The sequence below is a fragment of the Patagioenas fasciata genome, chromosome 2 (genome assembly GCF_037038585.1).
Source record: "Patagioenas fasciata isolate bPatFas1 chromosome 2, bPatFas1.hap1, whole genome shotgun sequence".
In the NCBI taxonomy this organism is placed as follows: Eukaryota; Metazoa; Chordata; class Aves; order Columbiformes; family Columbidae; genus Patagioenas; species Patagioenas fasciata.
In genome coordinates, this window is record NC_092521.1 from 149,941,910 (window position 1) to 149,968,686 (window position 26,777).

General features: G+C 37.3%; 1 protein-coding gene across 3 annotated transcripts in view; it reads right to left on the reverse strand.

The window, feature by feature from the left end:
* The window catches only part of PIP4K2A (phosphatidylinositol-5-phosphate 4-kinase type 2 alpha), a 120,194-nt gene that overhangs the window by 8,079 nt on the left and 85,338 nt on the right, over nt 1-26,777 (reverse strand). For 2 of the 3 annotated variants that reach the window (XM_071805222.1, XM_065831857.2), the window contains 4 exons: nt 25,234-25,386; nt 12,746-12,892; nt 10,204-10,242; nt 453-566 (listed from right to left, as the gene is read on the reverse strand). In XM_071805222.1, coding sequence (XP_071661323.1) covers nt 453-566; nt 10,204-10,242; nt 12,746-12,892; nt 25,234-25,386 — 453 coding nt within the window. The remainder of the gene's footprint in view (nt 1-452; nt 567-10,203; nt 10,243-12,745; nt 12,893-25,233; nt 25,387-26,777) is intronic. The other variant, XM_071805221.1, reaches the window with a different exon arrangement.

Below are 26,777 nucleotides of genomic sequence, written 5' to 3' on the forward strand. Positions count from 1 at the left end.
AAACTGGATTACTGATATGAAACAAATAGAACATGCGTGGCTGTGAGTGAGGACGCTACGTCCTCTGTTACGGACTGCGGTCTGTGTACGGCCTCTGCTCTGGTGTACCCCCACCTGTAAACACAACTTACAATACTCACCTCTCTCTTGGGGGCATTTGGAAGCACTAGGCTTGTAAAGTGCTTAAGTACTAAGTAGTACCATCATTTTAACATCACATCATCAAGGCAGGGACAATGTGTGCTAACCAGCTATGGCAGCAAGACATTTATCACATCAGCAAAAGCAGTGAACAACTCCTGAAAGTTTAAATTGTGTTTCATTTAAAACAGTCAGTGCTTACAGCCTTATAAACAAGAGTTTTCATTAATGAATCACAGGTATGATTTCCTGGGATATCTGCAGTTTGCCACACATTTTAATCACATGCAGCTGAACAGGCACATTCTTACCTCAACATCCTTTTTGAGTTTCTCAAGGAACATCTTTTTGTTATTCTCATCAATATGAATCTTCTGGCCATCGTTAATAAAATCGTTGTCTTTGAATGTCGGCAGCTCTTTGGCCTAAAATAAACCAGAACTCCTGTAAGAGCGGGGTTGCAAAGAGCCGTGCAGTGAAGCTGCTGGCCCGGTGCGGCAGCCCCGCTGGCAGCAGATGCAGAGGCACCTCCATTGCACACAGCTCGCCAAACTGCACCCATGGAGACATTTCCTTAGTTTATCCCCCCTGTAAACAGCCTAAAAGGTATACATTTACCAGACATGCAGCAAATACAGCTAAAACAAAATCTCCGACTCAATACTTGATTTGCATTGAGCTTCTTCCAAGATGCCGTTTGTCAAAGTGACTGGCAATAAGTGAAGTGGAAACGCAACTTGTACCTTGTAACAAAGTGGTCCCATCAGATCTCATGGATGAAGTCAGATTGGATTGCATTTTATACAGCTACTGTGAATGTTTATGAGTGCCTAATACCAAATCATTATTTAAAAAGCATCAAGTGAATATGAATTATGTCATGCTGCTTAGATGTGGTAAATACCAGAGAAGACCACTGCCTTTTAAATGAGTAATTAAACATTCTTGATGTTGGAGCACTAGTTGATTATCTTCAACTCTCCCATTAAGCGATTTGCAACAGCATTAAGGAAAGCCAGAAACTTTCACGTGACCAGTGCAGGCAGAGTAACCGCTGCCTTCAGTACGAAGAGCCCTCAAACAGGCTCTGTTTGCAGAGGGCAGTGACTGGAAGTTTACTTAAAAAAACACAGCAGCCAACAAATAAAAAAGCAGTTACTTCAGGGTATTTGGTCAAACAAACTACAAGTGTTGCAGCTTCTGCAATCAGAGGCTTTAAAAAATTGGCCCATCAAGAGCAAAGAACAGCCTTTCTCCCTGCACACCACCTTTAATAAATATTAGAGAAGAACACACAATGACCATGAACTAATGAGTACTTTGATTAAAATAATTTCCCCTTAATCTGAAAGTCCTTCTGCTAGGAATAAAAGGCAGTTAACCCACTGGAATGTCCTCCATGAGTTCAACTAGTCAGACATGGCTTATAACCTTACTGGATATGGTATTTTTCATAAAATTTATTTACTTCCTATAACACAGTAAGGAAGAGAATCTCAGAGATTCTTTCTGCTTCTCCAAAACGTACATATTGGAAAGCATAGCATTAAAATGTGAGCATCATAGCAGACCCTGAAATGCCCTTATAGATCTTCACAGTTCCCAGATGTTCTTGCTGTTGGGTTGTGCGTAGACATGGCTGAAAGACTCAGCTCCCCAGCTGTCCAAATTTATTTTTTTGAACCTGGAATTTGTGAATTGCTCAAGATCTCACAATGCTGCTTTTGTTCTGAAAAGTGACCATTCTCTTCCAATAACTGCCCAAAACCACAATTGATAACATGCTAATAGTTATGAATCCCTGTTAAATTCATTGCATCCTGACACCTACGAACTGTGGAAAAACTAAGGTCCCAGTCTGGCTGCTCTGAATTATTACTGTGTTGCATCTAGAATGTTCTGATATATTAAAATACCCTCTGAGACCCTCTATTTTAATTAAAAATATAAAGAAAAAAACCCATGCAGCTGAGATGGAGCTATAACCACTCATCATCCTCCTCCCATGGAGGAGTCACCATGCAGTGCTCCTCCGCTTTACATAAGGATGACGTTTAGACATTTCTTGAAGCTCACAATAAATTTGTTACTACAATAGAACTGCACATCGTGCATCACCAGTTTTCTTCCTAGTCTACTCAGTAAGTGGTTTAGGGTGCAAATGAGTAGGGGAAATACCAGATAAGCCTTCCAGACTAACAGCTGTAGAGATTATCATATGCAATGGAGTAAACTGTCCCATAGATGAGGGCTAATTCTGCAGAGGCAGGACTGCGGATCCAGGGATGTTGTCAACACCAGAGGATGGAATCCAGTGTGTGGGATGCTTCAGAATGGAGAGGAGATTTGGCTGAATTAATTTCATATGAAACAATAATGCAAAGAATGAAGGAAACCAAGCTCCCTTCATTTCTAGCCCAAAGTCAATAAAAAAAATTCCCACATTATCTTCACACCTAGTATATGCAAGTTATTTATTTAAATAGGCAGAGGTCAAAGTGAAACAAACCTATTAACTCTGAATAAAACCCTTTTAATGCTGTTTAAAGCTCTGGGGTGGGTAAAGAGGAAGGATGTGCTTGTGGTTGAGACTTTGTGATGCAGGTTCACCTGCAGGTTCTGCCACAGACCACGCAGCAGCAGCCAGCTGGCCCCGGTGGGGGGGCAGCGCTCTGCCGCCCCACAGCCCCATCGTCCGTAAAAATAAACTTTACCTATGTTACAAGCAACATCTTTTCAGAAGATGCTAGAGCTGGTAAGCCAGTCATGCAGGTGCCATACTCCACTTTAACCTTGTCTCTAATCTATTTTTAACAAAAGTGAGCTAGCAAAGCTGACACAGCCGCATTTCTTGCCTGCCACCACAAGACCCAAGGGGCACTTCCAAGGACATTCAGGGCAGTGAATCAGCTCTCCCAAAAAGCCAGAGTCTTTGCTGCCTCTTGTGCAGGCTCCCCCGGTCCTCAGTAATCCCTCTGAGGATTTTTATCTGAGGTCATTTTTCTTCACCTGTAGCTGAGAAGACTTGGCAAGTACAGAACTGCATAAATTTAAAGCTGGTACCGAGGCATGAGAGGAAAAAGGAAGAAGAAATAAAAGCAGTGGGTCCCACTGCTAAAAGGCTGTGTGCCAGTGGTTGCCTTCACCACATTATTTGTACGATGCCTCCCAGCCTATTCTCTTCCTCTTTTCTAGGCATTATTAGACAAAGCCTTTTTTGGTGTGCTAAGCCATATCATTCTCCCCATTTTTTAAAAGCTGAATAGTCCTAGGATACTGCTGCAGGCTCAAATATTGCTAGTGACAGCCAGCACTACTAACAATTCTAGTAGTACTTAAACTAAAATTCTTATCTTACAATTACTTTGCAAATTTAGGAATTAAAATCTATGAAATACACGACTAGGAGGAGCTCTCAGTGTTATTTAAAATATACATGTTCATGCTGAAAAATCCTCATATGTACATTTTCTTCTTATGTTCTGAAATAAATAAATACAAAGAAAACCACATTGTGGCAGTTTTGAAACACTATCTGAACGAAAAAAATGAGATTTTTCTTTAATGAAATAATTGATATGGTTATTCTTAATGAAGTCTCAAATATTTCCAATGAAGCAAAATCCTTGCTGGAAAAAGATTCTCCCAGAATGTAATTCATTATAATGAACATATTACAATCATTAAAGAACTAAATATTTTAAGAGCTGCACAGGAGATGAACATCTAACTACTTCCACTAAATTAATAATAGATTTTCTTTCTGAACTATCTCCATAATTTTTAATCCCCTACTTAAAGATGCAAGAAAGGCACAACAGATTTTACAAGCATGAAAGCATTTATTTATTAAAAAAGCATGTTATTTGTAAACTTCAGGTTTGGATTCCAAAGTTTGCCATTGTCACAGAGAATTTTCATGGCAGGAAGGTTTCACTACCTTTAAAAAGGCTGAAAAAGCAATAAATATTTTGTTGATTAAGATTGCAGAATGTAAAACCTGATGCAAAACCAGGCCACTGACATTGTTTTTGAAAAAAAAATTATCTTGAAAGACACGAACCAGGGGAAGTTTTATTCCTATATGAACATGGAAGTAGTTTTTGGAGACTTCTTAACACAGCTCAATTTAGCATCCTATCCTAATGTGCTGAAATGAATATTAGATTGTGGTTGTTGTTGTTTTATCCCAAAGGGATTTTTGTGCATCATGACCAAAAATAATGACTGTGGCTAACATTAACGCTGACATATTGGAAGAAGCTTGTTAAAAGAGCTGCAGGGCAGCTAAGTCTTGGACTGAAAAAGGAAAAGGACTAATTGTCTTCAGAACCTGGCAGCAATTTCTCGCCTAACAAAGGCAAAGATAATGTTGTAGGAGAAAAGTTCCATAGCAGTCTTATTGTTTGCTTGGAACTGGCCACGTGACACAGTATTCACACAGCTCCTCATGGCAAAATTTGCCTTACAGTTTTTAACGTTTGAAAATGGTATAAAACATCTGCCAAGAGCGAAGTTCCACACCCTGGGCTTCTTTTCACAGCAAAGGGCTCACATACACCTTTTTAAAAAAAAATTTAATAAGTTAGATTCACTTTACACGGACTGGGCTCAACAGCATATATGGAAGTCAGTATTTTTTTTAAAAAGGATAAATACAGTTTGCAATGATTTGGCACAGGTGGTTTTGAACAGAATCAAAAATCTGGAGTCATCAGACCTACAAGATGGATGAATAACGAGAGCTTTCTCTGGAAGGCTTAAGATTGCAGCTTCCTCCCTCCAGCAGTTACGTGAGCTGGGTCCAAACTTTGTTGTATGATTTGCCTTGCCCTAGACAGGGTTTATAACCAAACGAGGGGCTGCAGCTCCACTGGGCGTAACAGGAATGTCTCTGGAAACGGAAACAGAGATGTAACCCCAAAATGGGGTTTGAGAGGGAACACTGGAATGGATTCAGTCAGTATAACAGGCATTCCTGTAGGACACAAAAAAAATGTGCAGAATGTTGTAGATGCATTAGGAATTTGAGCATGTACCAAAGCAGTAAATGTAGGTCTTTTCAATGCTCAGGGAAATGCATCCAGGATTATCCCTAGGGTTAATATCTTCCTGCTGCAAAATGAACATGCAACATATAAAATGCAAGACAAAGTTATTTTATTTTGTAAAATTCTTTTAACATATGGAAAACAGACTTTTAAACAAAAAAACTCCAAACAAGCTAAGGTAAACTAGTGCTTTGTTTTGAAAAACAAAATGGGACTGGTGTCATGTGAAGGCTAAATGCTGAAATAGGAATCTGAACTCTGAAAGTCTATTCCTATCCTTGCGATGCACTGCAGTGCGACGGTTTGAAAGTTATGATCTCTGTATATATGTGACCTTGAGATTCATTTCACAAAGAAATCTGAGACATGCTTCACATGTCTGTTGTGTGAGATCGGCATATGAAGCAGACTGAAATCACTAAAAGACATAAGTAAAAAATACTGTTCTGAAATTAGTAATTCTAAAATAGCAGGAAAAAACAGCTCAAATTTTGGTATAACCGACCTTAAATGAAGCTTTACCTATTGACATAAAAAACCCCCCAAGACTGAGTAATCTTGTTGCTATGCTCCTAATACTAAAATCCTTCTTCCTTTAGTTATAGTTGTCCTCTCAGAAATCAGTTAATTACTGTATGTTGTAACACACAATGTAAGAAGCAAAGCTAAGAAGTGATTTTTTACATCTAGCAGCATCTTCCAATCTAATTATCAGAGCTAGGTATTTTGCATACAATTTAACTTAGATGCAACATAGCTATTACTCATGGTTTCTTTTTTCCAAACAGGAACTTGAATAGAAAACCCTTTGTTCAAAGGTATTTACTATAACTTTTTTGCATTTATGCTTATTTATGAAACAACACATACCACAGAAGTGGCAACACAACCAGTTTTAGGTTAATTTAAAACCATGTAATCTCTGAAATTGCTTAAGAAAGGTGAAGTACGGTTGGCTTCAGTTCCATTAGGGTGTACTTTTCTTCTTCAAATTTCCATCCAAGTCGGTCACACACAAGCAACATGCTTACGTTCTTTGTAAGTACAAGCAGACTCAGCTGTAACTGCTAATTTGAGTACGGTGTAATTGTGAGCAGGCAGACCACCAGGGGAGTTCTGCATTATCCTGGTTTCACTTAAGAGGGCAAAATTGTCCAAGGAATGAATAGAAAATGCCCACTATTAAAATAATAAAAATTCAAAAAAGAAAGAGAACTAAAGCCTAAAAAAGGAAAAAAATAAAGGAGCAGCTGCCAGAATTTGACAACTGTTGAAAAATACTTTTAAAATTCAAGACATCTATAAGTACGTGGTATGATACTTGTTGCCAAGAAAGTGATGCATTTATTAAAAATATCACTGATAATGCAAAATAAAGGCATTTTGTGTTAAGGCGAAGTCTAAGGGATGGAGCTTGCCTCTGCACTGATTTTCACAAAATATTGAAATGACAGTTTCAGACCTTCTCATCAATATGTTAGGATATTAAACAGCTGAAGACAGTTAAACAGGAGATAAACTGAAAACAGGACAGAGAAGTAACATTCTCAAAGTCATTCCAGGCAGCTCTTCTTCCTAAAACCTGATTTTAAAAAATGTTTGAATACTAATACATATCTTACACTACAAAACTAATGTAGAAAAATACTTTTTTCCTGATTTCTTATTTTATAATCCATTAAATCTAACTACATAATTGCCCCTTCTCTATTAACTGAGAAAATAACAAAGAGTAGTTTGATAGGAAGAAGACTCAAAACCATAATAATTTTGGCCAAGTTTGCAATTTCAAAGCCAGTTATCTAAAATTTGCTGTCTGCATTAAATTTGGATTGAAAGACTTGCTCTTCTGTTTTCTGGCTTCTGCAGCTTTAAAAAAAGCTATCATCTTATGCTAGATAATCTGAAAAACATTTGATTACTTGAATATTGGCATTTAAAATTAAATATGAATTACTTTAAAGTCCATTTAAAAACTACAGCATTGCCAGGCATTTTAGCCACATATTTTAGTACCAAAAGCTTCCTGACTTTTATTGCTTTTCTGTTTTTGAGATGTGAATAGCAGTGCATGCCTTTATAATAAGTAATTAAATAATGGTTCTATTAGTTGAAATTCTATTATTATTAATGTAATTTCAAGGTGATATTAATAAATTGATGATTTATTTGCCTCTGGCTAAAAAATAGCTAATAAGTTACTATATCAGCTAAGTATGTGAGACTGTCTGGCTTTGTTTAATCATTCAAAGCAATTTCTTGTAACACAGGAGATGCCAAAATCTCTTCAGAGCATTTGCAAGAATGCCTACTTTTTAAACTTTTCAAGCTAAAATTTTCCAGGTGTTTTAATATATTTAAGACTGGCTTGAGATTCCCACCTGAGACCACAAACAACTAGTTTGAAATAGTGACATCTACTCCAGAGAAAATGGAAGTGACAAAACATGCTCTGGGGCTCGCTGTCACTTGGCAGTGATGGATCACGGACCCTTTCCCTCCTGGTGTCCCCACAGCCCTCACTGCTGTCCCTACAGCCCTCCAGGCCCTGCAGCAAGTGCCTTGCACACATGCAGAGACACATCTCATGGCAGCAGGGCTTTAGCACTGCTCAGAATTTCAAAAACAAACTTTCCTTGTCTATTCATATAAATACACAACCCCCTTTTAATTTAAGCTTTAAAACTCTGTGTCGGAAACACTCGAGTAGTTTAACTGAGGAAACCACTGCAGTTCTAGAGCTTATTGCAGGAGATTCACACTGCAGCGGTGATGGACGTTGTGAACATCTACCGTACAGTCATGCAGTATCGTATTCTTCTGACACTATCAAATCAAACAGCAGACTCCAAAACTCAGACAAAGAACATGTAGTAAGTAAAATATTATTTTTTCCTTTGCTTGAATCCCTAAGAGTCTTCCTTAAAGTGTTTGTAAAATGTTGTTCCCTCTATGAACTTACAAGTCTACCCAAGTCATTCCTTTCCCCAGAAATGTTTGTTCTGAGTGTGAACTTGCAGCTCCCCTGCTGCACTGCACTGGCATTTGAGGGGAACGACGAGTAACAGAAAGCTGTTCTAAGGCCTCGGACTGTCTGCTTGCAACATCAATAAGCTTAGTGTAGTTCTTTCTCCAAGAAATCTAGTTCCTTTGAAAAGAAAATAATGTGTGACATTTAAAATAGCAGAAGAATTATTTGGGGGACTAAGGTTTTCTGTATTTCTTTCATAGAAGTACTAAAAATAAAAGGAGAGGTTCTAGATGTGTTAAAGTTGATCGGAATTTTTGTTATTTGCCTTACTGTAGTTATGATTTCACACTAAATATAGAGAATAATCATTGTATACAGTTATACAAAACTATACAACTTCAGCTTAGCTCTAATCAAGTTCAATTGTAATTTTGCCATGAACATACATGGGAAGAAATTAAGGCACTGTTTCTTTGAGGTTCTCACTCAACGTATTAACCACAGCACGTCTGTACTACTATTATTATTATTATTATTATGAGACATATTCCTAAAACTGCTCAAAACACTGCACTAAATATCTGTATAGTATCAGCTCCTGTATAGCTAATATATGTACTATTGCTAGATTTCACCTTACTATTCCAAGCATTAATGTTGTAACCTGAAGAAGTCCCATCAAAATAATTTGCCCTTCTCATTTCTATCAGATTATTTTAGTGCTACTAGCAGAGATTTTCAATGACCACAGGTATCGTTTGTAAGATACTGAAGGGTTAATCCCTCTGCTTTAAAAACACAACAGTTGTGCTATTAAACAAGAACAAAAATAGACCACAAGAAAAGCACAGAGACCATTCAAGACATGATCTTGAGGGTCTGGTACAGCAAAAGGGAACTAATGCTGACTGTTGTAACTGCAGTTGCCATTTGGGACATGGTAGTCACCTAATAGTGGAAGAAGAAATGTGTTCAGTCATTAGGATGAAGTGGAAAAACTTAGCAGAGTTTTTCATGCAGTGAGAACTGCAGGACTGACAGCTACTGCATGTCCCTTGCTCCTTAGCGCAGTTGTGTGATCTGTAGAAAGCTCTGAGAGGCAGCTATGATATAACTAATGCTTAGAGGAAAAACAAATGGTCTGAATGGAATTTGAGGATAACATGAAATGAAGTCTTTTCAGTGAATTGCTGAATGATCTTATGCTAATTCAGAAGGAATGTGCCAGGAAAAATTAAGAAAACAAGGGTCACAGGTTCCTGGACTTCACCCAAATTTGGAAATCTTCAAAGTCTTAGATGATGGAGACTATGTTTCCCCTTCAATTATCTACAGAATCTCTAGACAAACCTCTCCTAAAGTGCCATGAGGCTATTTCACTGAAACCTCAGAAAATGTTGATTTTGAGAACATTAAATTTTCTGAATGAACTGAAGTTGGAGATGGAGAAAAACAAAGTGAACAATCTCCTTTCAGAGCAAAGTTTCAGCCTTGAATTTAGGGAGACTGTCTCTCATTATAGTTGCATGTACATCTACATCAGTGGTTTGCTCATTTGTATGAGCTTTACATACCCAAAGGTTCTCACAATTCAAGGTTTGGTTCATCTTTGCATTCACTTTGGAAATGGTACCACGTCATATCATTCCATTAACTGACATGGAGTATCCATAAATCTCAATATTAAAGAGCAAGAGAAAGAAGATGAAGCAGCAGGAGGGAAGAGAAGAAAGCCCTGATGTTTTCCTACCACAGGGCAGGCCCTGAAGAAACTTAGAAGAGAAGAGAAGAGAAGAGAAAAAAGGAAAAGGAGGAGGCAGAGGATTGGCTCACTTACCTCTGAAATCTCAACACCATTGCAAACCAATATTCAAAGGTCTGCAGAAAATAGAGGAAAGATAAAGGAGGGAATGAGGTAGAACTCAAGAGGGGAGAATATGACAGAAAACAAAGAAAAGGGGCAGAACAGCACTGGTTATGTTTGTCCTGAGACTAGCTAGCAGGGTAGACAACTGAAAAAGAAACAGAAATGCACCATACCTTTTCTTTGTCACTGGCTTCTCGAGCCACAGTAGAGCCCTGAAACAGAAAAAATGGATCTAAAAATGTGCATATGTCAGAAACTAATTTGAAAATGTTAAGATAACAGGTCAAAAAGCGGATGAACTACATTCTTCTGAACTTGAGAGCTGCTTTAAAGAACGGTGATACCGTAGGTAGAATGCCCAGGGCTGCTGAACTGCTGCAATCACTTGAAGAAGATGTATCATGAGAGAAGAAAGATGGATTAAATCCTCAAATGCTCTACATCTATTGTCCTCCTGACTGCTGGAGCTTCTTCCTCATGTCTCATCCTCAGTTTGAGACTATCATTCCGGAAGTTCCATTTGCTTGGAAGGCTTCTCATCTTTTTGTGTCAATTCAGCTGTATGGTTATGCAATAGCCTGTTCTATATAACTGTTTGGACATATGTAATACACATTTGAAAAGGATGTTCCACAATATAATCACATAAAAATAATTAAAAGATCACAAAGTACAAACAAGAACAAAGCAACTCACAGCAACATGAAGTCAAAAGAAGAGATGAGACCACCTGTGGGTTCACAAGATTTATAGTGCTTGCCAACGAAATTTTGGATTTTTTTTTTAAATTTTATTTTCTAGCTTAAAACTAGTGGGCAATATGGTGCTTTTTGAATAAGTTGGAGGTGACAAAAAAAGGCTGTGTATATTTCCTTGCAAATTTTTTGGAGATTGACTGCACCTTTAAGAACCCAGCATTCGTTCATCACATAATAGCACTTCAAGAAATAATAACTACAAACATGATAACTGTACATTGAGAGATGGGTAAATTAGCTCTATCATTTGTTGGAAGGCGTGTGTTGTGTAAAGAAGTGCTGGCGTGGAGTCATACCAGTTTAAAGAACATCAGGATTCCCAACCAGATCTCTTTATACCACGTTTTATTCTGTTTGCAGAGATAAACTTAGAAAAGATGGAGAGAAAAGCTAAATGGAACAGTATGTCTTAGTTATTACATATGGCCCAGCAAGCTGGGATTTCATTGTATTATATTGTTATCTTATAATAAAGCCTGGTAAAAGCCTGACATTTTAGTTTACTGATGATACACCATTTATGTCATATTCTGTGCTCCAAAAGACTGCTGGGCCTGAAAAAAGATCAGCTGAAAACCAAACTGGAGGAAAAAAAGAGGATTTACTATAGTAAAAATTAGGGAGATTCACAAATTTGACATTGATGTCATTTTAATAAAACACCTCAGTGGCCAGGAAAATACATTTGAAATCCTATGCTGACCTTGGTCTCTTTTTCTTAGTATCGACACAGGTAGAGCCTCGAGCTAAAAGTGAGCTCTAAGCTCGTGTCAAAAATATTCACGTACGGAAAAGGACTCTGAACCTACAACTGCAGATGCTGTAGCAATCAAAATAAAGAAAAAGTGATTTATAATATATGCAGTGTCACTATAAAACTACTCAGTGAAGGAGTTTGTTTTGAAGAATAATATCATATTGATGTTAAATTTAAATGGCAAGGGAAGTTTATCTTTAAAGCAATTCTGTCCAGTTAGACAAACTAAATAGAGTACAGAAGCATTCACAGAGGTAAATAATAGCAAGAGCTGTTGACACCAATGCTAAGAACATACTGTATATAATCTATGTTTCACCCCTTTTCAATGCATCTGGACATTATGATGCCCTAAAATACATACAGTTATCTCAAGTTAAAAAAAAAAAATCTTTCTCAAGTAAGCTCTGCTGCAAATAATGCTAAATACCAGAAAGTCAATTGTTGACAACCTGGAAATCAGTTGTTATAAATCACATTCAGTCAGCTATCTAACCAATTGCAAGGCAGAAACGTGACAGTAGGAAAGGACAGTGCAGTTTGCTTCATTACAAATCTCTTAATATAGAAAGATTAAGACTATATTTTGGGCATTTGTTGAAAGCACTGTATATTAACTATTGGCAAAACCACGATGAGCAGATAAACCTTCTGAAACAAAACTAAAACATACCTTATGATGAAAGCAACAGAAATTCTGTGTTTTAAGAACCTTTTCTTTTTTACTTGAATTATTTTAAAAATATAGAATGAAATATGAAGCTTTTGTAGGAGTGATGTACTTTGCTAGTATAATTTTACTGGTTTAAATTACTATGCTATTTAGTTATTTTATAAAAGCCCTCTGCAGAATCAGCTGTGACTTTCCATAATGTTGATAAGAACCCATAGGAAGCAGAATTATTATTGTACTTGTGTGATGGGTTTTACCTGTAACCATCAGTGACATTTAAGAAACATACCTGGTTAAATTGCTCCATTTAAAAAGGTACAATACAAACAAATTTGTACAATTTCTATAAAATCATCCTTCATCTTTGCTAAGCCTAGATGCAGAAGTAAACCAGTTAATGCTGGCTCTTACATAACACAATTTAAAATTAATTAAAATTCTGAGCAATATTCAAGCATTGGCATAATCTAACATTTATAGAAAAGATATTTAGCTACTTTGTTATTTCATCAGCACTTATTTCTCACCTTTAAATCATATTTTCTATAAACAGATAATCGATGGCTGAACACATTTCTTGTAACAATCATATATACTTCAACTCCATCCACAGTAAGCCGGTACATGCCCAAAAACTGGGGAAGAAGCGTATTTCCATGACACTCCACAATAAACTGCAGTAGCAAAAGAAAAAACAGAAATGAGGATCGATGCATATTATATAAATATGTACTTATACATTTTTAAACATAAACCACCCAGAAACAACACATTTATTTGCTGAATATATATTTGTGTGGAGACAAACCTTAAAAAAAATCATGCCAGAACAAACTCCTTCATCAGGAGGTTATCCTACTTTTAGGCCAGTGTTTAAAAGTTAAAATCTTTAACTGCTTAACTTATAACTCTTGACTTCTATAGACAATTTCATAGAAAGAGCAGGCTGCCTTGGACAGACCTTTCCACTTTTATGGTCCAAAAAGCACATCTAATGCAGATAACGTACTTGGTACTGATGTTAAAAACAGAAATATTTTTTCAAACATCACAGTGCTATATTTCGTACTCTGTTGTCCCAGATTATATTTAATTTTTATGTTTCCCCATTCTCAGTATTTGTTTATGACGATGAACATCTATGGTACTGTCATCAGCAAAGGGTATTATTTATTATCGCCAACTTTCTGCTAGTTCCCACGTGATCGTTGCATTTCAGGGTCAATAGAGATGAGCAGTGAAGTGCAGGATCCCTGTATTTTTTAATTTACAAATCATTACATTTCCTTAAGGTCACCATTTTCCATTACAAATGGGCTATTAACCTTGAAAAGATTTGCCACCTGCACCTGATTTTTTTTTTAAATCACTTGCCTTACAACTAGTAGTTCAAATTTCTATTGGAAAGCGTACTGGAGGAAGCAGAAAAAGTACAGACTATACTGATGACGAGAACTATTGAAGAATGAATATGTATTCCCAAAATTAAAATGACCATACTGTGTTAATCCTAAAACCAACTCAAACACATCCACTTATATTTTGTGGAACCAAGGAAAAGTTAAGTCACAATGATGTAAACCATGAGAGGATTCACCAGTTTTCCTTGTTCTGTTATTACCAAGTCTCAAACAAAGGAACTTTGAGAAAATCTAATAAATTCAAACCCCAAATAGGAAAAAATGAAAAGTAAGCAACAGTCAGCTTTTAAAGCAGATCAGCTTTTAAATATTTGTTGAATATTGAAGCTACTGTTCCTTTCGTGCCTGAACACCCTGGTTATTAGAAAAACATTATTCTAAAATACAAAAGACTTTAGAACAAGTTAACTGAATATGCCATTTGAATTGTTTATCAAAGGTAGTATTTGGTATCAAATAATGTAACGAAGCTCTTGGAACTCTGGAGATTTTGCAATTTTGGGCTCCTCTGCTAATTTAAGTAATTTCTCTCACTAGCTTCATACTGGAATCTGCACATATCACATACAGATTTCCCTCTTTTTTTTAAATGGCAAAATACAAATAAAAATATTTAAGAGTCCTGAAAACAATCCTGTCCAGCAACAGACAAAGGGAATGAACAACAAAGATGGAAATTGTTGGCTGTCAATTGAACATAATTTTGACTAACAAGCTTGACACAGGAGCTCTGTGGAGTCCTGCTGGCACAGTCTGGGCTGTAACAGCCCTTTTCTGTCCCCCTGCCGCCGTACAGGAGGTGGGAAGCCCCGAAGCAGAGGACACGGAGTCATGCCGCAGTTGTGCAGCTTCACAGCAAAGCACTTTAAAGCTCAGACCGCTGCAGAGGCTCAGTGAATGCAAATCAGAGTCTTAGGAAGGAAATACAATTGTATACCCCAAAATACAAATAAATTTGACAGCAAGTGGCCACAAAAGCAATGTCAGTCCTGAGCAGCGCATAAAGATTGATCTGTTTGCACCCAAGAAGATTTCGGTGTTTAACAGATGCAGTTTTCAGTTGGAGTTCTTGAACTGGAGGATTTTCAATCACAGGGCTGTTATCCACCTCACAAAGCACTTATAATGCGTTACAGGATACATAGCTCATTTTGACCATCAGTGGTTTCTCTTAGAGATCTGATCATAAAGTGAAATTAGAAGTATTAATGCTGAGGTTGCAGAAAACTTGTTTAAAATACTAATCCCTATTAATCAAACCACATTGATTATTTTGTTACAAACCTCAAGTACTTGGCATATATCCTAGAGGTAAATACTATTCTAACGCTTTATACAAGGTGGGAAGAGTTGTTCTTACAAAAACATCTACTGAGCGATTTCTTCTCTAAGATGATTAGGTTCTACAAGGACGATAAAAATGAATCCAGCTTCCAAGAAGAGTTTAGTGCCACAGATTTTCAGGCCGCTCAACTCTTTAATGCATCCAACCATTCCTAATCTTATGGCTCTTAAAAGAAATACTTTATTCCAATTTTCCCTGTGGGGATCTGAGATGCAGAAATTTATCTGGAATCATACAGAGAGTTTGTGTCATGTGAAGGAATGGCAGCTATAGGCATCTCAAATACTGGACTAAAAACCCCCTGCACTTTCTCTCAGCTACCAGGGTCAAAGTCTTGAGACTTAAACCATTTCATCAACCCTAGCTGTTGCTAACTCTCTGACCTTTCTGGTCCTGAGTATCCCTACCTGTAAAACAGCAACATCATTCACACAGAACATGTGCAACATACCCACTGTAATAACATAAAATAAACCCTTTGGTTAGCGGTAACAACCCCCTTCCAAACTGTTCTGAAACAAGTAACAAGGAAAAAAAGGTACTTAATGAGAGTTGCTAGAGTCCTGTTTTTAAGTTAGGGTTAGCCATTTGCTAGTGCTGTTGCTCCACTTTAATATTTTTCAAACAAACCTCTGAAAGGGCAGTGCTACTAGCATGGAACACAGGACATGAAAAGCTCTGCTAGTACTGCTCTGCACTTGATAAAATGGGACTTGGCCGTGTTCTTGCAGATTTCTGAGTGACCTTCCCCACGCAGACCATGTACTGCAACAGTTGTTTCCTACTCGCTGCTGACTGTGGACACTCGTGCCATTGCCATTAAAGAAAAGTTCCTAAAATGCTTTCAGTGTTTCCCATGCCGGCATTTCTTATCCTGATCGGGAGACAAAGGAAAGAGGGAGGAATGCCACTTGCTTTCAGCATCTACAAGGTTGGTCTAGAGCTTCCTACCTTTGAAACTATCAATCCCCCATATCTGCATCACAGAGGAGGCAAAACGTGTCATCTGTTTGGGTGGGAGTCCAGCAGGACTTGCACTGGTGACTGTGGTTGGCAGATTTTCAATTTGTCCGTCTTGATATAAATGAAGTAGTAATTTAGTCACCTCAAGGTGCTTTTTAGGAATGATTTCCTGAAGTTTCCCACTCACAGCTGGAATAAAAGTGAGCCTAGAAAATAAGTCGGTACATGCTTAACAGGACTGCTAAATTTCAGTGAAAGAAAAGACCTTCACTCCTTTAACTCTTTCTGAAAAGAACATTAAAACAATTCTATCCAGCAGCCTTGCTACGTAAAACTGTAATACTTAGCTAATACATTTACAAGCCCTTATTTGCAGTAATAATATCCATCTTTCTTAAAAAAGGTATCGTGATGAACACTCCATCATTTTTTGCTAATTCAGAAAATTTTTGTTTTTCTGCACAGCATGAGGACAATATTGCCATTAACAAAATGCAGTATCATCAGCATGTTGACACATTTTATCAACTGTGCAGCATAGGTTTCAAATACGTAATTTTCTGAGCTTTCTTGAACCCCATTCTTAAAGCTGAAAATTAGTAAGAAATTCCCTCTGACCCTATGTTCTCATTTGATTTTTGTATCAATACAGCTTCAAGATTCCTTAATAGGAGCAGAACTTTTCCTGTCCCATTTTGCCTGAAAAATAAGGTCCTTAGCTTCTTGTTTCCCTATGGCAATGTTAGTAAGATACCAGGGTGAGTAAAAGATAACAGTGCATATAATTTTTTGGCAACAAAGTTAATGCCATTTTTTTGGCCCTTTTTAGAAAAACATAGGGTAAAATTTCCATTTCTGCTTTTTCTGCTCCTCTCCTTGCAGATAACCCATGGAATGATTTGACATCAGTGAAGACTAAGTCCTGAATGACATGTAAGTTCTTTGTGAAAACTCAACATTTCTTTTTCTCACTGGTAGCCTTATTTTGCAAACATTAATTCAGAAATATACAATGTGCTCATTCTCTGTTACCCCTTTATATATTATTTTCATTATTTTCTACATCATGATTAAGGCAATCATGCTTGAATTATCAAATGCTTATGTAACAAGTCTATACATTCATTAGGATACATTTGCTAAAGAAATTGAATGGTAAGTGATATATCTAAACACATTTTGAATTATTGTTTAAAGACATTTTGGACACTGTAAAGGGCAAGACGTTGATATTCCTATTTTGGGCTCAACTTTCTCTTTCAAATCCTCTTGTCTGCAATCAGAAATATCCTCCACCGATGTGTTGTGTGCACATGTGGAATCACTTCCCAAAAAGGAGGTTGAGGAGCTGTCCAGAGTTACACCATGTTTCAGAATACTCCAGTTATTGCCATTTTCTTGAACTCTAATAATTTCAAGGAAAATTATCCATTGGGTACTTATATGACACATCAAAAGGATTAATTAGCCAAACTATAGCACACAACACAAACCTACAGATTTTCAAGGCATATAAAGCTGTTTTCCTCTAGTAAGTCATGTAAAAAAGTAACTTCATTTAAAGAAGTGTTCAATAAATACACAGGTTTTAAGATACAAGCCCTGTGATTCACAGACTTACATTTCATATTGTTTCAGACTTGGGCCAGTGTTAATTTTACTTCAAAGTGTGATGTAATCTAAATGTTACCACCATGTGTGATCATCTAAGCTGCAGATCTACTACCAGGAACATTATACTTGGTACTGCTGCAATCAAATGAGTCACTGGGTGTGCTGATTTCTTTTGAAAGCACTGTACACAGCATCAATAGCTTATATAGATAAAATACAATACTTATATAGAAAACATTTGCTAGTGAAACACAGGCCTCAACAGAGCTAGTGCAGCCCAAGCCTATTCTGTCATTTGGTATAGACAGATATTTGCCTACGAAATTTGACATCTTTTAGCGAAGATTTCCAATGTGTTTTTCATTAACAGTTCCAGCCTATGGTTATGTGGCCCTTTTGCAATTCCACCTAATGCCCATGCTAATGGGTTTCCCGTTTTCAGGGTGACCTCTCCTATAGGAAACAGTGGGCTTGCGGACACAGGTGAAATGTAGACTGTTTGGGTGAGAACACATACATTCTCATCTCTACTTTTTCTGCTTCTCCTGGTTTTTCATGCCAAAGCTGCTTTATAGGTTGGTTATCAGCACAGGGCAGAGGCCACGTTTTGTGCAGCCTCTGGATTTGCACAAGCAACTGGCTGAAGGGCTTTTCTCAACCGTGTTTGGTTGCAAACCTCATATAAATTTTAACTGTTTACTACACTAGGACATAAAGAGAGTCAGGGTCGCCATTACATGGTATGCATTCTTCTTCATGCACATTTGTGTTTAAATAATGGTATCCAGTACTGCCTTGTTCTGCCTTTTTACCTACCCTTTCCCTTCTTTTTGTCATACATACAGATGCAACCCATGAAGAAATAGAGGGGAGCTGGGAGGAAGCAAGTCATTGATACCTGTGTAAGCAATGACGTGGAGGGATGACGACACAAACTTAAATGTAGCTCTACTTTAGCAATTTACCAGCACATCAGCCCAGCTCAGTGCAAATTCCCAGACACCTACTCCCCACTCTCTTTCCTGGGGCATTCTCCAGCCTGTGTTGTCACCAATTCTGTGATAAAACTGTTTTTATCCTACAGTAACATTGTTCTACCTATTTATGATTTTAATGTTTTCTCCTACCTTCCATGCAATAACCTGGTGCTATTCCTTGATTCCTGTACAGTTCTGAACCCCACTCTTGGTGCAATTTTTCCACCTTATTGCCTAATTATTTTTGTTTTCATTTGCCTTGCTGTTTCTTTCATATTTTTTTTTCTCTCCAGAAGCTAAGGTCATTTTTTTTTTTCTGCTTTTGTTTTCTCCTTTATGCTTCATCTTCCCTTTCTATTCTTTCCTTTCTTCCCACTCACTTCCCCATCACTCTGCTGTTTGCTGCCTCTGGTAAATGGGCAGTCCCTCTGCTTTACCACTATTTCTGCTGGTTGCCAGGGAGACAAATAGGTAGTGCAATAGGTGTCAGTTCTGCATACAATTACCTGTGTAGGGAAGAGAATGTGCAGTCAACAGGGACAGTCACCTATAGAAAACTTAATGGGTACGTGCACTCATGAGTAGTTTTATACCGGAAGGCTTGTACACCAACAATTCCATCTTGTTCACCTGCTTTGAGGTGGCTTCTCAATTTCTTTTCTTTACTGAAGTCACCTGGGTGTCAGAACTGAAGATTAATATATCCCTTTTGAAGTCCATTTTAATGAAAAACAAAAAAAAGGTGTTCAAAAGGAGTTGTTTTTTCTGAGATACTCAAGTTGCTTTCATTTATTTTTAAAAATTTATATCCTGCCCATTATCTACTCTCAAAGAGCAAAGGAGTACACTTTTACACCCATTTACACCGATTTAAGATTTAAAGCAAGTCTCACTGGGAAGGACAAGGTATCTTGGTCCAGACATTTCAGAAACTAGAACATCTGCCTACAGAATTTTACTCAACTGTCACAGATTTCTGCCCTTGAAAATCATATTTGTAGTTTAGAAAATATCTACATGTATACCAATATCTACAATAGTATATCCTGTATTTTAAGTAAAATAATAAGGTTTTTTTGCACAGGACAATACATAGAAATTAAATACATAAACATAGCTTGAATATATGCTGAAATGAGAAGTTTTTCTTTAGGAGGAAACAGGGTATTACCTGTCCCTTAAGCACAGGACGAAATCCTGGCAATGCACTTATCATCACAGATGACTTTCATGAGCTATCCTTTAAAAATGCAAAAGGGAACGGTAGGTTTAATTCCATTTTTCTGGTCCATGCTCTTGGTGTCAGGATCATAGGTTTAAACCAAAACTGCGCTAGATTTGGAGGCATTAAGTGTTAAACGTGAAGATGCATGAGTAACTTAAACAATTTTAAATTTTCATACTACATCTGTGAGTCCATACAGCAACAGCTTTTCCAACATTTGTAAGTCTGACCCATTTTAGCATTCAATAAGCAAATGATGTTCAGCTGAAGGAACACCTGAAGAGTAGCGAGAAGTTCTACTACAGTATACCAGTAATATAAGCAGCCCAAATCAATTGCAAATTATCATTAAAATGTGAATAAAAGCATTATTTCACACTACGTATCAGAAAATATTAGAGTAGTTAGAAACTGGCTAGCATAGAAATTCACAGCATTAAGAACCTAACATGTCATATGTACTTGTATTTACTGTAACACTTAGAAACCTAGCTGGTTCATGCTCTAGGTCATTTTATCTTTAAAAGTAGATATAAGGCTGGTCTATGCCTGATGGACTTTATAGACCAGTCATAAATAACAAGACGCTTTGCAACTTTAAGCATGGAGAAAAAACTATGCCTCCTGTTTGCTTAAAAGTGGTGGGATTAGTGTGTGTTGTTTTGGGCTTTTTTTAACTTTGCAAGGGAAAATAATGATCTCTAGTGTTCCCGCTCAGTACTAAAAGCGTCAGACTCTTCTGATGAGTTGACAGAAAGCGTCAGTGTTTGGACTGAAGTGTTCACCATCTGTCTGAGGTTGTGGGCCTGACTGCCACAAAAAAAAGACATCACATCAGACAGGGTAAATGAATAAATGCAACTCATAATTTTGGATAGCAACTATAATTTACGATTGTCAGGACTATTATTTACAATTCAACAGTTTTAATTTCAATTTGCTATATAAACTTATATGCTGTTTCTATAGCAACTTCTCCAGACACTCCTTCGAGCCTAGCTGACTTTTAGTTATTTACACATTTCTAGTATGTAGCCTTAGGCTCGGAATTTGATCTCTTTGGGTTTACTCTTTTTTTTTTTTTCTTTTAATTTTAAGTAGTGGTAATAATACTGTAAATGGTGATCCACCTAACTTGGTTACTTTTTCAAAATGCCATGTGATATTGCAATAGAACTCTGCCCAGAAAGGAGAAAGCTAATAACTCAGCCAAACTAACTTATTTTATTTTCACTCCTAACAAGTTATTAGGCATTCTGTTTCCTGATAATAACCTAATTTCTCTAAGGTGTACAGTCATGTCCATTATAACTTTGTTTCCTTAAAAACCAGGCAATCTAGACTTCATATTTTTAGACTTCCAAGTGTTTACAGACTGTGCACAATTCCTGTTCCTTTTTTAAATACCTGAGTATACAGACTGTGTAACTATAACCTCAGTTCCTCACAGCCCAAAAGAACAAACGGGCCACTGCACCTCCAGATAGATGGAGAGAGGAAGAATGGAAAGAACCGGGTGAGTTTGTGGACTACACATCTCCACGATCTCCTGCCACTGCTAAAATAACGTTCTACTTTTCAGTGGCAGTCTGCATGTCTCCTTCTAACCTTTTGGTGACTTCACAAAAAGTCATTGGTACTTGGAGTTAGATTTTGGAGGTGAATTTTGGTGAATGAAGAACAGATCCAGCCTCCCACACTTCTGAGTTGACACAGTCTCCTCCCCAGCACTCTTTGTTTAAAGATAGCTGTCCTCTTGTATTTATTGTTAAGCAGTTCAAACAGTCTTGGAAAACATTAGATAAGGGTTGTTCGGTCCCTAAGCAAGGACAGAGGTACTTCCAAGGTCTAGAATCATTCTATCAGCTTGGAGCTGTTAGCCTTAATAAGGAAACAGATGAGTAAATATTATGGTCTAAATGAAACTCATTCAAAAACTCTTTTCCACGTAGAAACACCTGGGAAGAATCCTGGAATGAATTTGCAGAGGGAAAAAATGGCCTGAGAAAAAGCGAGGAAAGAGATGATCTGTCATAAATGGCATGAATTTCACTCATAGTCATGTCAGAAATAACTGGAAAATAATGACTGCATTCTTGGGCAGGTGAAAGAGGGTGCAAGATACCAATGGTTCACAAGTTACCATTCATAGTGGACAGATGAGCTAACTTCAGGTCCTTTGGGGGTACTACATCTCTAACAAGGGAGAAAGAGTCTTCAAAAATTCACATGAATGACCTCCCCAGTCTTCACGCACCTGAGAAACGTTATTTCTCCCAGGCTGATGCCTGCTTTGCATAACTGGGTCTGGACATGTCTGCACACTCCCTTCTTTGCATGCCTGAGCCTTTCAACCACAGCGCCGCTCCAAGAGCAGCCTGGCACGGGGTATGAGGTGACGGCACGGGGTATGAGGTAAGGGCATGCCACGAACTCCCAAAAGAGTCCCAGACACAATCAGCCCTGGGCTGTGAAGGAAACTTAACTGGGCCAGGAATTTTCACATATGTGGTGAGTGCTGCTGGTGACTAGTGGACTGAAACTGGAATAAAGGTAACAGGCAGAGCATCCCCCCAAAATCCCATATTTATGGCACTTTTGTGTGTAATTACAATTAACTTCTTTAACTGTAGAAACAATTACAATTAAAGAAGATACTAGGCAGTAAGATAAGTATGTAAATCAGTATAGGGAACTTGACATTTACTCTATTGGCAGAAGAGAGCATGCCAAAGTAAAAATGAACTCACAGTAACTTGTTTTACTGGCAAAGATTTCCACAAGAGTACTAGTGCAGTATCTGAAAAGCCTTGTACTACCGCAAGTAAGCCATCCAACAGAGCCACAAAGTCACATATTAGCGAATTAGATGGGTCTTGGACTGTCCTCTGGGATCGGTTCTGTTCGGAATGGAATAACTCACATCCAAATTATTAAGCTGTGCTCTAAAACATGATGCTCATATTTACAACCTTAAGTAGGAATAGTAACTGGCTTGAGTTAATACCTTGAAACTTGTCCAGAATTGTCTGGGAGACAGCTAGCTGGCCCAAAGCAAAACCATGGTAGGGACCGTTAATGAGCTCAAGTGTTGATAGCTGTTACCAAGCATTGCACTGTTTTCTAGTAGGAATGTAGTCTAAGACCAATCTGTGTGAGATGACCTGGTCAGGAGGATTATATAAAACCTTCCCACCAAGACAATGGATTCTCTAGACTTTGCCCATCAGGCTAAGATTAGCTTCACTTTCCTGAAAAATACCTAGAGGAATGGGAGGACAAGCTGCTGTACTCAATGATTCCAAGCATTCAATTTCCAGTAGCAATGCAGAGAACACGGTATCAGCTGTCACCAGAGTTAGTTTAGTTTAGATTTAGTTTAGATTTTCTTTAATTAATTTGAACAATTTTGTTCCTTTAACAGCACATTACTGAAGATACCAAAATTAATTTATTTCATTAAAATGTCCAATTGTTAAACTGTCTCTGTACTTGAGTTACTCAGCATTTACTACACTTCGTAAAGTGCTTTCAAGTTCTGAGACCAAAAAAAAATAAAATCAATGTCTTTATGAATATTTTGGAGGCACCAATGAAAACTTTCAGACTCTAGTTATTTAAGATACTGAAAAAATAACGCATAAGATGTTACTAATACCAAGTAAGTGCATTCTTCCATTCTTATATGGATGTTTTTCCAGTATAAAGTGAAATCAGATCCCTGGAACACATAACTTTCACATAACTATTCCCTGTAACCTAGCCTATTATGAATCCACCTGTTCAAAAGCATTAATGAAAAAAGATTCCAAATATTAGGTTCATTCACGTTAGCACTGTCTTCATTGACATTCTTGAAAGGACACGCCTATTTGAAAAGCAATATAAATTTTCAGCTGGATTAAGTCTCAAAATCTGGATCACTAACAATGCCAAACTTCTAATGGCAAACTTGAAATGAACTAAAATTTCAGTTCTGTTGCACTGCTTCACAGATCAAAATCCTTTCAGATCAAAGTTTAAATTGTAAGTTTGAAAACTCTGATAAATAACAACACCCGCATTACAATTAGATAATAGTTTAAAATTTATCTTTGTTAAAATTGTAATTAAAAGATGATCTTCTGAATATCTGATATCTTCTGATAGTGATAATATTTATCTACATTAAAGCAAACACACACTGGTCTTACGTTTTATTTAAACAGAAGAACAACATGCGGACACAGAAGAGAGTTCATATCTAACTCACTAAAGGCTTCCCAAGCTAGTCTGGACCTGGAGGGAATTTGGAGATCTCCCTTCAACATGGGAACAGCAGAGATGGAGACAGTGAAGCAGCAACACAAAAATGGCTAGCAACACCTTCAATTCCAAGCACCCTGAAATCATGCTCCCTTCCACCTCAAAAGATATCTTTAAAACTGGTTTATTAAAGTAGTGGTATTAGAAATAAAAAAAGAAGTGAAGACCAACTGCATTACATTCACCTAGTGTTGCTTTCAAACTAGAACTTGAGATTTCTATTATATATTGGTTAACGCTACAAAAAAATTACTAAATATCACAAGACAAAAAAAGAAACCACTGAAAACACCACCACCACCACCACAACCTCCCAACCCTGAATATCCTGAAGTTTTTACCTGAACTCTCAACCCACAAAAGCGAGCAGGCAGATGGAAGGAAGCGTAAAATCCCCCTCCATTTGCATATCATGTTTTAGATGATTTTTAGAGGCTTTTCTGATTTCTGCAGCTTTAGAGCTTATTCACAGAGATGTGAGGCTAAGAAAATTAGCACTGATTTTATTAAGGCTTTGCATATTTCCCAGGTTCTGCGCCCCCCTGTGCCATCCACACACACTGAACACAGGCACAGCATAACAGCTGTCAATGCTGATTTGATGGATCTCCACTGCTTACTTTTGACTTTAATGCTGTTTATAGAAATTTGTGTTGGCAAACCCCATTTCTTTATTAGCAGGAATTTAACATTAATTATACTGATTTTTTAATTTCTCATACAATACAACTTTTATTGTTAGGAATCTGTTGTTAGTGAAACAGCGGACATTCAGCGGTCAGAGCAGGAAGCAAGAGGTGACCTGCACCACTCACTCACGTGCACACAGCTGTCTCCAAGCTGGCCCAGAATCAAGTGGCTTCAAGCCTGGGACCAGATGAAAGAAAGAGCATCTCTCTAGTATGGTAAAGGAGCCTACGGTCTCCAAGTTACTATCTCTGTATCATACAGACATATCATTTTACCTAAAGCTAGCTTAGATATTTAAAAGAATGCAGCCTTGTGAATTGCAGACGTACAATAAATTGCTTCATAGAAAAGGGAAAAAGTCTGAAGTGACTCTTTTTCCCTGATTATTCATTTGAAACTTTTAACATTCTTAAAAGCATTTGCATTATAATATTTAAGAAGAGATCCCACATCCTGCTAATAATTAGTACGTTACCTGATGATATTTCTTCAGTATGTTGTGCATTTCTGCTACATCTTCACTTGTTATAGTTTTGATGATATATCTTTTGTCGTAAGATGTATGAAAGCGGGCACCACTGCGTGCTTGGGAATCATTGGCAAGGGGTGCACTTCTTGTCAATGAATTCTGTCAATTGATTTAAAACAAAAAAAGCACCAAGTCAGACAAAAATACACAAAGGTTAATTAGAACAAGCATAAACCACTGACATTGATTTTTTAATCGTTTTCAATATATCTGCACTGAGCTGAATTCTGCAAAGCATATAATCACAGACAGCATCATCTTGACTAATCATTCAAAAATATTCTGAGAATAAAAGAATGTTTGGGGAAAGGTATTGACCACGAGTGGTTCAAAAGTCATTCTCAATGCTGAATGATAATTTATTGCACTTTGACACACCTATAGTATCAGCTTTTGTCAAGAAAATATACAGTCATTAAAAATCCAAAAGGAACACTGTATTACACCACAATAACTATAAAAAGGGGGTTTATTCATAGTAACAGTATTCCTTTAAAACTGAGCACGATTTTCTCTTGAGCCAGTGTGATCTGGTTCATAAATAGGATCACAGAGCTAGATTTCTGAGTTGTAGTACCAGAGCTATTCCAAAGATTTCATATCATTAAGCAAGTACTATTATTGTACCTTCTCTTGTAAAATAGATGTACCTTCCTGCAGACTTAAGATGGGAAAATTAGTTAATGACTGTATAGTAGTTAGAAGGAAAACTGCTAGAGATTAGTGACCATTTTTAGACTGAAGCTTGAGACCACTTGTACTTCAACAGTACCAAAATAAACCTTTCTTTTTCAGAAAATAAGGAGTATTCAGATTAGATTTCTTTATGTTTTAAAACAGTAAAGCTAAATTAGACAAAGTATAACAACTTGCTTTTGGCTGGAAACGTCTTTCTTTACTAGGAACAGGTTATGCCAACTGTTACAAACTCAACCACACCATTATTTTTTTTTAATAGGTAGTAACAGGAGTAGCACAGCCATGAGAAAACACAGCATGTTCCTACACCCCATGTGTACTTCCCTAAAAATGGACCATACCCTGAGAAGGTTAAGCAAGTTAATTACAGACTGGTGGAACACTTCTCTGTTTATGAAATCACCTTGCAGTACTCATTTGTGATATCCCTACTGGCAGCAGCAAACCCCAGCTCCTGCTATTGTTCCTCATTGGATCATACTGCACAAACAGCTGTTGCTAAATTGAAATTCCTCTTCCTTGCTCACATAGCGTAACATTCTCCCTGCTAGAAGAAAAGCCATTTTCACAGGAAGTTTTAATAAAATTTTGTATATAAATGTAAACATTGCGGATTCCTAAATAGCAAAAGTTCAGCTCCAGCAGCTACAGAATATTGTGGTTTTGTTTGGTTTGATAAGGCACTGTGAACTAAGTCACAAAACAGATTTACACTGGAAGAACAATGATGCTTTCAGAAAGTAATTGCAAATAGACTCATTCTACCACAACCAGGTACCAAAACCATAACA